The following is a 12586-nucleotide window of genomic DNA, read 5'->3' as shown; positions in this document are numbered from 1 at the left end:
TCATGAGTGGTTTGTATGTAAGAGAGAAGGCAGATGTCAAGTTGATACCAACCCTCAGGTTTTTTGCCAGTTTTTAATATAGGTTATCTTATGTTTGAAGAGTTTTGTTTTGGAGTGGGAAGCGAGGAGGGAGGGGAATACCTTAAATCTGCTTTTATTTCAGCAGAACTGGAAACCCAAAGCTTCTGGTGCCTCCTGTCATATCCCTAAAGCAACAGCCTGTATGCATTCAAAAATAGTTGTACTTTTAAAGAACAACTCCCTCCCTAAAGGGAGGAGGCACAGTACAAGGATGTAGCAGAGGGCTGGAAAGAAGGAACAGATCCTATAGAAACAATTGGAATTCAGGAGGGTAAGGGTGGAGGAAAAAGAAATGGTCAAGAGACATGAAGAAACACACAAAATTATGGAAATGAAAGAACTCCATGAAACAGGCAGGGTAAAGGGATAAATGGGTGCAATAAATAGCAGTCTTAATAGGTAAGTCAGGAATTATTTTTTACCCAAATGGTAATAAAATGGATACAATTTCAAAGAAATCTATTTTTCATTGTGAAACTATCTGTGAATTGGTTCACAAATTAGTTTACTAGTAAGAATATCTACTTATAAGGAACTCTGGCTAAATATTTATAGCAGATGCACTTCGTATCTGCAAGCAGCCTGACAATAGAAGTGAATCATGTGGTCTGTAAATCTCCAAAGACAGCCCTGAAAGTGAACAGCTCGTGCTCAGAAGCACAGTCATGCAAATATTTTTTAAAGTAAATTCACAGAATGATTTAATTTGTGCAAACTGCCATTGCCTGTGATCAATTTATCATAAATAACAGCTAAATGCAAGCAGTAGATTATACACCAGTGCTAACATCAGCTGTGAGAAATTTGTGGGAAACAGCCATAAACTGGAATGATTTAAGAACCACAAAGTCTCTCCAGCAGTCAGAGGAGAATTGTTCTGCAGAGGAGCAGCATTCACATCCTGACAATCTCCCATCCTAAATCCCAAAGGTGTAAAATCACTGTTGTAGGATGGGCGTGGACAGAAGTCTCCCTTGCAGAGAACAGTCTAGAATGTAGGACATGGGGTAGTAGTGTTCAAAAGGTAGGAAATTCAACAGGAAAAAGTGGGGAGAGAAAGATGTTTCTCCATAATGTGAAACTGTGCTTAATCCAAAGACTGTACAGTGGAGAATGGGGAGGACAAATATATTAAATCAAATAATAAGGGAGAAAATATCCCTTAGACACTCAGAACAAGGTCACAAACATCATAGTATTTTCAGTGAAAGAGAAGAAACAGACAATGATATCCATGACAGGACAACCCCTATACTCAAAACTATTGAGATTATTGTGCTCTGAATAAGAAGGGAGAAAGCAACAGTGAATTTACACACCATGCTCTATCTTCAGTTACATCTACTGAGAAGTTATCTGCAAAATACCAAACAAATTGGTCACCAAAAAAAATAAAACCAAAACAACAAAAAAACCCCCAAACACAAAAATTATGATACTTTATGCAAGCTTCTAGGCAATAGTATGCTTTGCACCTCAGTTCATCCCAAACAACTGATTGAGCTGTTCAATGTTGCTGGGAATCATAAGAGATCAAGATGTGAGGGACAAAGCTGTGCATTGGCTTTAAGAAAGGTCTCAAGTTCAACAGGAAACTCAATGCACCTTAGTGGCAAAGTGAAGTGAGGCAAATCCAGATTAAGAAGAAAACTGATAAGTTTCTTAACTCTTATGGATTATGTACCTGTCTGGAATATTTTGTGATGCGTCAAGAAAGCCAGTGTGCAATGTTCACTAGGTAAGACCTCAACAGAGTTAACGCTCGTCTGCAGTTTTGAAAAGTGACAGAATCTGGGCAAATATTTTCTGTCAGAATGCGAGCCTTAGTTTTCTTACGCAGGACTGTGTTGTTTCCTTCGTGTTTAGGATGACCAAACACCGCTGCACATTTCTGCTCGGCTGGGCAAAGCAGACATTGTGCAGCAGCTGCTGCAGCAAGGAGCATCTCCAAATGCAGCCACGACGTCTGGCTACACACCCCTGCATCTTTCCGCTCGAGAAGGGCATGAAGATGTAGCTTCTGTTCTTTTGGATCATGGTGCATCTTTGTCTATCATTACCAAGGTAAGTGAGTTGCAGAACTGGTAGCTTCAGTAGTAAAATAGTCCCTGTAGCAAAAGCTACTTGTGAGTTAAGTGCTGCAAGAGTCATACACCCATACAAATAATGTAAGAGTGAGCTACATTTTATTAGAAGGGTATAAAGCTTTGTGCTTTTACCTCAGAAGCTGATGTGTAACACATCCCAGTGATCAGACCCGCATTTTCTTGGAATGACAGGAATGCAGGGCATAAATTCCTGACCAGAGTTGATAAGCTTGTCCTTGGGTCTTCCGTAGTGTGAAAAAAGGAACCCGACTCTTCCCTTGTTTAATGTAGATAAGTGTTTTGCCTTGCAAGGGAAGGGCCTCTAGGGCCAACAAGGCGTTGAGAATTTGCAGGCTTGTGTAAGCCTCAGGACTGTTTAAGGGGATGGATGGAAACAGCAGTATCCCTGTAGATCAGAAACAAACCTTCCCCTGAAAAAAGTACACAAAGCTGCTATATAACTGCTTTCTCTTACAGAAAGGATTTACTCCGCTACATGTGGCTGCAAAATATGGGAAAATTGAGGTAGCCAACCTCCTGCTTCAGAAGAATGCATCTCCTGATGCTTCTGGAAAGGTAGGACAGAAGAAATCACTGCCACTTGCCCAGGAAATATCTAAAAGCACATAGTATTTTAATAATATCCCTCTACCTACTTACATCACGCTGGTATCCACGACCTGCGTTTAACAGGAGTAAGTTTCATGTAGTATTCCAGTCCCTGTTGAGGGTGCCAAGAACCAGCAAACTCTTGACAAAAGTGACTTTTATTGTCATTAATTGGCAACAAAATGATGTGCTCTCTATTCCCACCCAGGGGGATGGAGTCAAACCATTCCCCTACGTTCCTGCCCAGACTACTTAGAGTTCTTATCAGAGTACTTGGCTCTGCTTCCCCAGGGCTCATGACAGGGGGCAAAGGCCAACAGGACCTCAAGCTTTTTAAACCAGTCCATCCTGGATTTTTACAGATCCAAGGGACAGTTTACTTATCCACTGCAGGAAAAGAGAAACATTGCCAAGGGTGTGACCTCCTTACCCACTCTGTCCTGGGGACAGCACAGATATGTTCTCCTCTGTTCATCTTCCCTGAGGGAAGTGAAGGGGGCTTTCACAGCTCAGTAAGGATGTTCAAATTTCTGTTTCATTTTTTGAAAAGTTATCAAAGACTCTGGATACAGGACTGAATAACAAATGTGTTTTTTCACCCTATCTACTTTAATTTTCCAAACTCCCGAGTTTTCCCTGGAGAGGGTCTGTAACAGTACTTGTTTGTTCTGCATGTGTTTTTAGAGCGGTTTAACACCACTGCATGTAGCTGCACACTACGATAATCAAAAAGTGGCACTCCTCCTGTTGGACCAGGGAGCTTCACCTCACGCCTCTGCCAAGGTACAAGTACTGGCCACTCTGGGGGAACAATACCTGGGCTTTTTGTGTCACTTTATTCCCTATCTACCTCTGTTCTTTCTAGGCTGTGTATGCTTGCAGTTACAGGAGGCTCAGTGACCTTGTTTATTAATGTCTCACAACCACAGAAAGCTGTTTAGAATAATTCTGCAGGTGAATGAAACAGCAGTAAAAAAAGCAAATAGAGATGTAGAAACACTTAAAATCTCTAGATTCAGTGCCATTCACACTCAGCCAATACTGAGCCTTGCTTTGTTCAGTCTCTTCATAACTTCTCCAAGCCAGCCAAATTTATATCATTGCATCTTAACATCTGTGCGGGACAAGCTTGGGATAAATGCCAGCTACACCCCCTTCTGAGGTGTGATAAGTTTCTCAGCACAACATATGTAATTATTAATGTGCTTCACAATACCACCCCAGTGTAAATGGACTGGCAAGAAAATAAAACTAGTCACAGTCCTGCTTTGATTGTAATTTCCTGTAGGCAAGACAACACCTACTATAAGGTTTCAGAGAATATGAAAGAATAAATATTTAAGGTTTTTCTAGTTCTGCATAGAAGAAAGAATTTAGAGAAGCCTAAAGTGTCTACATCTTTTGTGGATCCCAGTTTTAAGTACGGGATTGATATATAGTATCATCAATCAAAGTATAATCAATAGTTGAACAACAACAGTAGGTAAAGCAGGGTGGAAGCATAAGTAGGTTCAAGCAGGGTAAGTGCAGTGCAAATACCTCATCTGAAACAACCCAGACACTTTCTTTAAACCACTGCCAAAAAATACTGTGGAAAAAGCAGAGCTAGTAGAAAAAAGGCAGTTTCGTAGCTAGATGGACAGCTCTCCTTGACTGCCTTCCTCTCACACACGGCTGAGTACAGCCACAGCAGAGAGACCTTCTGCATGGCTGAAGAAGAGGATGGAGTCTGTCACACATGGTAGGTCCCAGAGTTTGTAATGCAAAGAGAGGAAAGTTAAATAAACATGGATAGCCAGCAGCAACTGCACAGTTTAAAATCAATACTGTCGATAGTGGCAATCTGCCAGAGCAGTGCCCCCAGGAGGGGAACTGGAGTGATCTCTGATCTTTCACTACTGCAACACAGCACTCTAGAATACCACCCTGGGAAAGAAAGGGCCTTCTGAAGAGGATGAGAAGGCACTGACCCAGTTTTCACTGAAGGAAACTTCAGCAGAAGCTGTGCATCCTGTAGGGGCAGGGATTGCAGCAGCCGCTGCGGAGGGCTTGGGAAGTCCAAACCAAGGTGGGAGCACTATATATTGTGGTATAATATTGCACAAACTCATGTGTCAGGTCACCTTAGCTTCCCCATCCGTAACAGGACAGTTTTGCAGCTGCCACTTCAGGCCTTCAAGTGCCAACTGTAAGTGTGCCTAAAAAGAAAGCATTTGTTAGTGTTCTGCAGCAAGTGAGCCACAGCAACACTGAGCAGAGCATCAATACTAAATAAAATTAATGTTAACATGTTTGTTGCTTTAGGCACCCACAACGCAGTCATGCGAAAGATGATGTTGGTAACAGCAGATGATTTCCCCTTTCTTTTCTAAATGAGGTCTAGTAAATAAATGTGTTATGTCATATCTCATCACTGGCTTCAAAGTTAAGTTTCGTCAGCAGTTGCCTTTCCTGTGACACCGCTGTCTTTAACGCTGATCTTAAGAGTGGCTCATTAACCTCACCCAGCAACACTTGCCTTGAAGAGTGATCAGTGACAGGGAACTGGCCGTGTCAGAGTACAGTGCTGTGATACAAACAGTTATTCTCACGAACCATTCTTCTCTTTTATAGGCAAAACTTAGGCTTGTGGCTAATTTCGCATGGGGCTTATACCTAATTTTTAACCATTTTCCCTTTTCCTCTCTTTTCCCTGGCAACCAGAATAACCCAATACCCTTCCTTCTGAATTTTCTGTTCCTTTATCTATGCATAGTGACAGAGCACTGCCCTTATGGAGAGAAGATGCAGACTAGGACTGAGCTGAATTTCAGCTTTTATTTTTCAGCTCTCTTTTTGTCTTCTCTTGGCAACCTGCTGCTTTCCATTCCACTGAAAGCAATCTATGCCCATTTCTGAGGAAAAGGCTTGGAAATTGCATTTGTTATTTTATGTAATGTGAGCTCCATTTAAAATACACAGTTTAGCATATACTCAGGATTTAGCATGTAGTGTTTAGGATTTATTAGGTGCTTATGTGGCAGTGGCTATTTTACGTGACAGTATCATGCAGGAAGTCTAAGGGGGAGAGGCTTGTGTTTGTTTTACCTGAAGCATGTTATCTTCAAAGTGAAGATTTGGTGGCCGTATTGATTGTGGTGCTCTGTTTTATGTGTGTCCTTTTCAAAAGTCTTAGTACTAAGGTCTGAACTGAGTTTGAATTGACTTTTGAAGGTTACAGAACCTTTTCCACGTTAAATTAGTGCTGTGCATCTCTTGGCTGCCAGGTTGCTATTAAAGCTCTCTTGTAATCAGTTGTGTGCCCCTGTGTATTTATTCCTCACCCCTACCTGCACTGCCCTGCATCTGCTGGGACCTGCCTTCCCATTTAGTCCATTCCTGCTGCCCTGTGGGTGCAGGGAGGAGCCAAGCCAGGTGAATGCTTTGTGCCATTTGATAGATTTATTGGGCTGTGTAATCTGAGATACACATGGTACTTATGATACTGCACAGAAGAGTTTGTGCAGCTTGGGTCTCATCCCCCCTGACCTTCTCCCGTAGTCACATGCAAATGTGTGCACATTTGCCATTTACTTGATAATGAGTGCTAATACATTTCTGAAAGAGAGAAAGCTCTTGATTAAACAGTCATCAAAATCTGTACCAAAAGCTGGTCATACCTCAATCAGTGCTTTGGTATTGGCATGCTAGTCAGTTATTCTTTATATCCATTTATCTGTTTTCTGCCATGCAACAGATATACTGCACTTTTATTTTTAGTAGAGGGCTCACTGGGTACACATATTGGAACGAATAAAAAAATAAAGAATGCATGACTCTAATGTCATGTTCTTTAATTTTCCCTTGATCTGAACAAAACCAGGTTGTCAGTAAGGTTTAGGTTAAATGCTGCAAGAAAGACCGTATTTCATGTACATAATGCTTTCATTCAAACTAGGAAGTGGGGGGAAAATCAAACAATAACAGCTGTTCTGAGTTATGAACACACATCCTGCTCTTTTTTATGTACTTTTAAGGAAAAATGGCAAATGTCTGTGCAATGAAACTCAGACTCCTGTTGTTATATATTGTCCTCTTCTGAACAGATATTTTTGAATGTTTATTTCAGAATCCTTCTCTTTGTAGCAGTTCTTGCAAAAAAGATCGCTTAGAGGTCTGACACATTCATTTGTACAACTAGTTAATGTTGTATTTGAGCACGTTTGACAGAATTTTTGGAACTAATGACATACTTATTCATAGAGTTGGGTAGGTGATTTATCATGGTGTTTAATGAGTGGTTTGCCATGGAGTGCTTTCTGTTGACAGAATGGCTACACGCCACTGCACATAGCTGCCAAGAAAAACCAGATGGACATAGCCACCACACTGCTGGAATATGGTGCTGATCCCAACGCTGTCACCAGGCAGGGCATCGCCCCTGTGCACCTCGCCTCCCAGGACGGCCACGTGGACATGGTGTCCTTGCTCCTTTCTAGAAATGCTAATGTAAATCTCAGCAACAAGGTGAGTGTTCCCCCTGCCTGGTGCCCAGGCAATGAACAAGCGTGGTGAGGAGAAGGATGGGGGCCTGCAATTAGATTCCACCCACTGTGGTTCTGCACATGTTGAAAGGCACTGCAGGTGTCTGAATGCACATCATCATTTCTTCTAGCCAAGAGAACAGCGTGCCATGTCACATTAAATGAACTGTGTTTTGTAGTACCCAAGTTTCAGTGATAGCACATGCTGCAGTGGAACTTCCTAATCCATCTCCCTTCCTTCCACGTTATGCTAGTCTGCCAAAATATGCCCAGAGAGAAAACATCTTCCACCCCACGGTGGTTACTGGGCCTGTTATTTATGAGCCTCTAGGTATATGCCTGCCCATGTAATGGCAGCATTTGTCAGTTGTTACATGTGTAATTGTAACACTTGTCATATATTCATAACTTTTTGTATTTGTAACATTTTTAATGCTATAATATCTTGTAGCAAAGAAGTGACATATACCAACAAATGGTAACAATTATTGCCATCTAATGGTAACAGATACCTTGTTAAGGGAAGCTGACTTTTTAAAATGGGATAATAACAGCAAGTTTGAGATTTTGTTCATTAATATCAGTGATTCTTCCTCCCCAGAGGGTGTTGCTTAGAGCGCAGTGACTTTTGGTGTAATTTCTCCTGGGGGCAGGAAAGGAAAGTTAATAGATCTTAGTTTCTGTAGCTATGAATTTATAGGCTATTAAGTCTGCTCTGTAGCAATGTTTCTAGCAAACGTGCAGCCTTAATTCTTTAAATGCTCCACTAGACATCATTATTTGATATTGTCAAGTGAAGTTTCAGTAGGGATTTATGTGGCTAGAGCAGAGAGGCAATAGAAAAATTTTTCATGGAAAATGTTTCCCGTTCTCAGCAGGTAGAAAGATTCAGTGTCCTCTGAGGCAGTGGGTGGTGCTGCACAGGACTGCTGTGTTCTCCTTCTCCTGACTTTACAATTTGGTTACTTTTGGGTCCTCGTTGAGAAAGCTTCTCTTGCAGATGTGGTTGGTTTGCTTTTTTTCTCAAGTCTCAATAAAGTGTGTGGACTCGTGCAGTGCAGGATGGACTTTGTATCACCCCAGGGAACTTCGTCATGTGCATATTCTGCATCCCATTGGCTATCATGGGTTTGCTGCTGAGGCTAATACAGAGAGCATGATTGAAGCTACTGGGCACTTTGATTCAGTCCCACCAGAGGTTAATTACCTGCAACATCCTTCAATCTGTTACTGTTCATTTGTAATCTCTAGTTTCTCATTATACTGATAACGCCACCTTTTGAAAATAGTTCACCTTGTACTCTCTCAGGAGTGCATGCTTCCTCAGAGTTCAGCACCTACATTTTAAGCCAAATGTTTAAAGCACAGACTTTTGAGTTTTGCAGTGGGAATACAAAGAGCATTTATTTCTTGAGTATCCACAGAATGGTCGGGAGCTGCATACCCAGAGCCCCAGTATGGGCACTGTGCACTTATTAAACGTTTTTAGAAGGTTTGGCCCACAATATTCAGGCTCTATTAGGTAATTTATAGTTGGTTACTGTTACATATTTGTGCAGTGACCCACCTAAGCTGTGCTGTTACCAGGATTGCATATTTGAGGAAAGTACAATGGGACACTCAGAATAACTGCCTTTGGTAGGGAATGCACTGTGGACGTGGATTTGGGTTCGAGGGTAAAAAACTTAGCCAGTGTTTCTGCCTGATGTGCCAACTGCTGCCACCTGCTCTTCTGTCCTTGATGCTAAAGGCAGTAGGAAAAGGAGGACAGAAAACGAACTGAGATTTACAAGTAAAGGATATTCTTTCTCATTCCTAAAAACATCTCCTCAGCAGATGCTCTCTTCCACCTGTTTTATCTGAGGCCTTTTATGTGACAGAAAGTTTTCCGAGGTTTTAAGGGTATTTAGATCTCAAGTTTTAGATAAGAAAAATAATAAGGTATAGAAAAATAAGTGTCAGTACATGTGAACTAGCAAGTCTGTATCCTCCCTGAGCAGAGAGAAATAGACCTGATCTCAGAGAAATGCAGTTTTATCTTTTGTGTTTATGTCTGAAAATGATCAAGTAAAGGAGTAAAGATAAATCAGGTAAAGGTAAGGATAAATCTGAGTGAATGTAAATTCTAGAAAACTTGCAGAAGTGTAAACAATTATTCAATATTGATTTTAAAGTCTCATTCTAAGGAACTGAATTAGGAGCTAAAAAATTACTATGTGACTTTTTCTTAAAGTGCTCCAATTTGCTATCCCACACGCAACACTGCTTGAACAAATGTTCTTTATATAAAACAAACATCATCTTCCTGGCTTTTGAGTTGTGCTTCCTTGCAGATCGACAGTGTGATTAGGAAGCACCTTACACAGCGAGAGTGGAATGTATAACTTCTTTAAATTCAGTAGGATGTTTTGAGTCTCACTGATACCTGAATTTGCACTTTAGCATTCATGTGCCTCCTCTGAAGATTTGTTGCTTCTAATTTACAGAGTGGACTGACGCCACTCCACCTGGCTGCTCAAGAGGACAGGGTCAATGTAGCAGAGGTTCTTGTCAACCAAGGAGCTGCTGTTGATTCACAGACAAAGGTACAAACACCGCTGTCAGCATGAAATATTTCCTTTCAGGGGAAGTATGAGCCTGGAGACTGGACTGGTAATTGATTTCAGGGTGAAACTAAATTCACAGCAGAGAAACATTCCTTGTAATAAATGATTGTAGAATACATTCTGAAAACTGAAGAGATGTAAATCTAAATGTTTAATGTTAAGTTCAGTCTTTGAGTAGTAAGCTTATTTCTTGCCAAATATTTAGATCAATATAGATTTAGATTGTGTCCTACTGTTGTGCTTCACTGAAGGTAAGTGGGATTGCTCTGGTTTTTTTTGGTTAAGGAAACTTTTACAAAATCTTGAGCTTTCTCTATAGAGTCATATAATCTTGTACCATAGGCATAATCTCATCTGCTTTTGGTATTTTTTACATGTTTCACGTTGCTTTCCATCCAGCTGATGGTAGAAACAAACCACAGGAGAACCCTTACTTAAAACATCTACTTACAGCAAGAGAAACTATGTCAATGCAATGTAGACATTCCAGGCTATTAAGTGTTAAATACTTTTCCTCATGACTTAAGAGACTTCATGAAACTTTAAGAAACTTCATGAAACTTTATGGAAGTAGTTTCCCCTGAGCTGATGCTAAACAGCCATCCATAGACATGATTCTGCAAGTAAAGCCATTGTTCATTTTTAGAGATCATCCCCTTTTCCTACAGCTTGGCTCAGCATCCATGGCTGGGTACCTCTGAATTTCTAAGCTGCTTTGTTTTGCAAAGCATAGCAGTGAGGGAACTATTTCATCATACTGGTACATTCTAGGGAACTGGCTTTTTCTGTTGTCCCAAGTTCAGACTGGGCCATTGTTCTCCTGTTGGTGAACAGGGAACTGTTAGGTTGTCAGTAATTTTGCTCTACCTTCAAAAAAATGTTAGAGGTGAAACATTTAACTCTTTAGGGCAAATCTGAAATTCTTTATCACTGTTATTTAATATGAAATACATATATGCAATTGTGGTCTGTTTCAAATTTAGTTGCCTAAAAATAGTTTTGCCTAAAGTTAATATTTAGACTCCTAAATAAGATACGTGGATTTCCAAGGTGCTTAGGGATGGCTTTTGAGACCCTCAGGGATGACACCTCCCACTTCACTGTATTGCTTTTTAAGATCGATGGCCTGGAGTAAATTCAAGAGCCTTTGTAGAAATGGCTTTATGGTCACTAATGGTGTACAGTGCTCAGAATTTAATGATAATGATCTCAGTGTTGATTATACTTACATTCCTTGTGCATTGTCTAGATCTTGGGGTCATTCCTTTAGCTGGGCAAGAAATTAGTTGAGATCAAATACTTCAACTGTAGCTGATCAAATCAGCTAAATGAACCAAGTCCCTCAAACTGACCTGCACCCTTTGTGCAGAGCAGTAGCTTTCACAGCTCTCTGCTAGGTGTATGCCACAAGTTGAGTGCTGTGCTTGCATCCCAGAAATGTCCAGGTGTGTCAGACTGTCCAGCAGTGTTATCATTCTGTCATCACACTGACAGCTCAGAAAGGGCTGAGTCCATCATCATGTCTGGCTGCAGCTCAGCTGATTATAATCTGTGGCAGAGGAAAAAGTTATTGTCATGGGATTTTTCTACAGTATAATTCCAACTGTACCAGCTACTATTTCAATAATATTATCCTGACATAAAACTGAAATGGTTCTGCTGAAATCCCAGGAGCTTCTCCAGCCTTTTACTTTTGTAACATATCCTCAGCCTGTATTTTAAAGATGAATCAGTCGGGGTTCTGATCAGCCAGGTCACCCAGCAGCACATGAGATCTGCCCTGGTTCATTTTGTGCACAGTTTCCTCAGATGCATATGGTTGCCTTCCTGGACATAGTTTCTACCTGGTTTTGGTTTCTGTAGCAAGACATTGCAGAACCTGTTCTTTTAACTGGTCAAAGCTGAACCACCTCATAGCCCACAAATTTGTCAGGGTGTTTGCCTTTCTCCCTCTCTGCAGCACCGTTCTCTGCCCCACAAATAGTAAGCAGTCTAAGGAGGCATTTACATGTGACAGGTGCAGGCAGTCACGTGTTCCCATTGCCTGCTCTCCAGTGCCCAAATAGGATCCCATTCTGGACTGCAGTGGCCTTTTAGTCACATTAGCATGGTGGAAACCTCTGAGATACTGTCACAGCTGAGAGGCAGGGTGTGTTTCGTGGGTCTCAAGGCTGGCCTGGCACAGTTGCAGAAGCTCTGTACTGAACTTTATGCCTGGCAGGGTGGGATGGGATGAAGCAGGCACACAGCAGAGACACAGAAAAGAGGCTTCAGTTTATCATTCAGAGATCTTCTCTATATGGAGATGATTTTCTTAATTGCATCTCTGAAAATTGAACTAGTCACTAGGCGTAGCGGGGGGGAAAACGCAGTCATATTTGACTGTGTGCAGCATGAATCCTGTCCATCAGTAACAGTCATATAATTTTAAAGAAGTCAACAGTAAATCCCTTGTTGTTCATCCTCATTCCTCAGTTATATATGTAACTGGTGTGAGTTAAGAATAGTTTCCCAGTACACATTTGCCTCCATGGGACTGCTCTGTAGTTGTCAGGAAGTGGGACAGGGACTCATAAGTCAGGCAAAGTCAAGTTGTATTTAAGCAGGACTCCTTTGGCATGTAAGAAATGATGTGTCTGGGAAAACATGCATTATTAATCCTGTAGGCTTCTGTGGTGAG

At 41.2% G+C, this 12586-nt stretch overlaps 1 protein-coding gene across 7 annotated transcripts in view; it reads left to right on the top strand.

The window, feature by feature from the left end:
• Positions 1-12586, top strand: part of ANK3 (ankyrin 3) — a 209230-nt gene that overhangs the window by 102388 nt on the left and 94256 nt on the right. For all 7 annotated transcript variants that reach the window (XM_032695161.1, XM_032695158.1, XM_032695157.1 and 4 more), the window contains 5 exons: positions 1948-2145; positions 2646-2744; positions 3462-3560; positions 7086-7283; positions 9787-9885. In XM_032695161.1, the coding sequence (XP_032551052.1) occupies positions 1948-2145; positions 2646-2744; positions 3462-3560; positions 7086-7283; positions 9787-9885 (693 nt within the window). The remainder of the gene's footprint in view (positions 1-1947; positions 2146-2645; positions 2745-3461; positions 3561-7085; positions 7284-9786; positions 9886-12586) is intronic.

The sequence above is a fragment of the Chiroxiphia lanceolata genome, chromosome 8, assembly GCF_009829145.1.
Source record: "Chiroxiphia lanceolata isolate bChiLan1 chromosome 8, bChiLan1.pri, whole genome shotgun sequence".
In the NCBI taxonomy this organism is placed as follows: Eukaryota; Metazoa; Chordata; class Aves; order Passeriformes; family Pipridae; genus Chiroxiphia; species Chiroxiphia lanceolata.
Note: the sequence above shows the minus strand (reverse complement) of the source record. Positions and strands in the feature narration are given on the sequence as shown.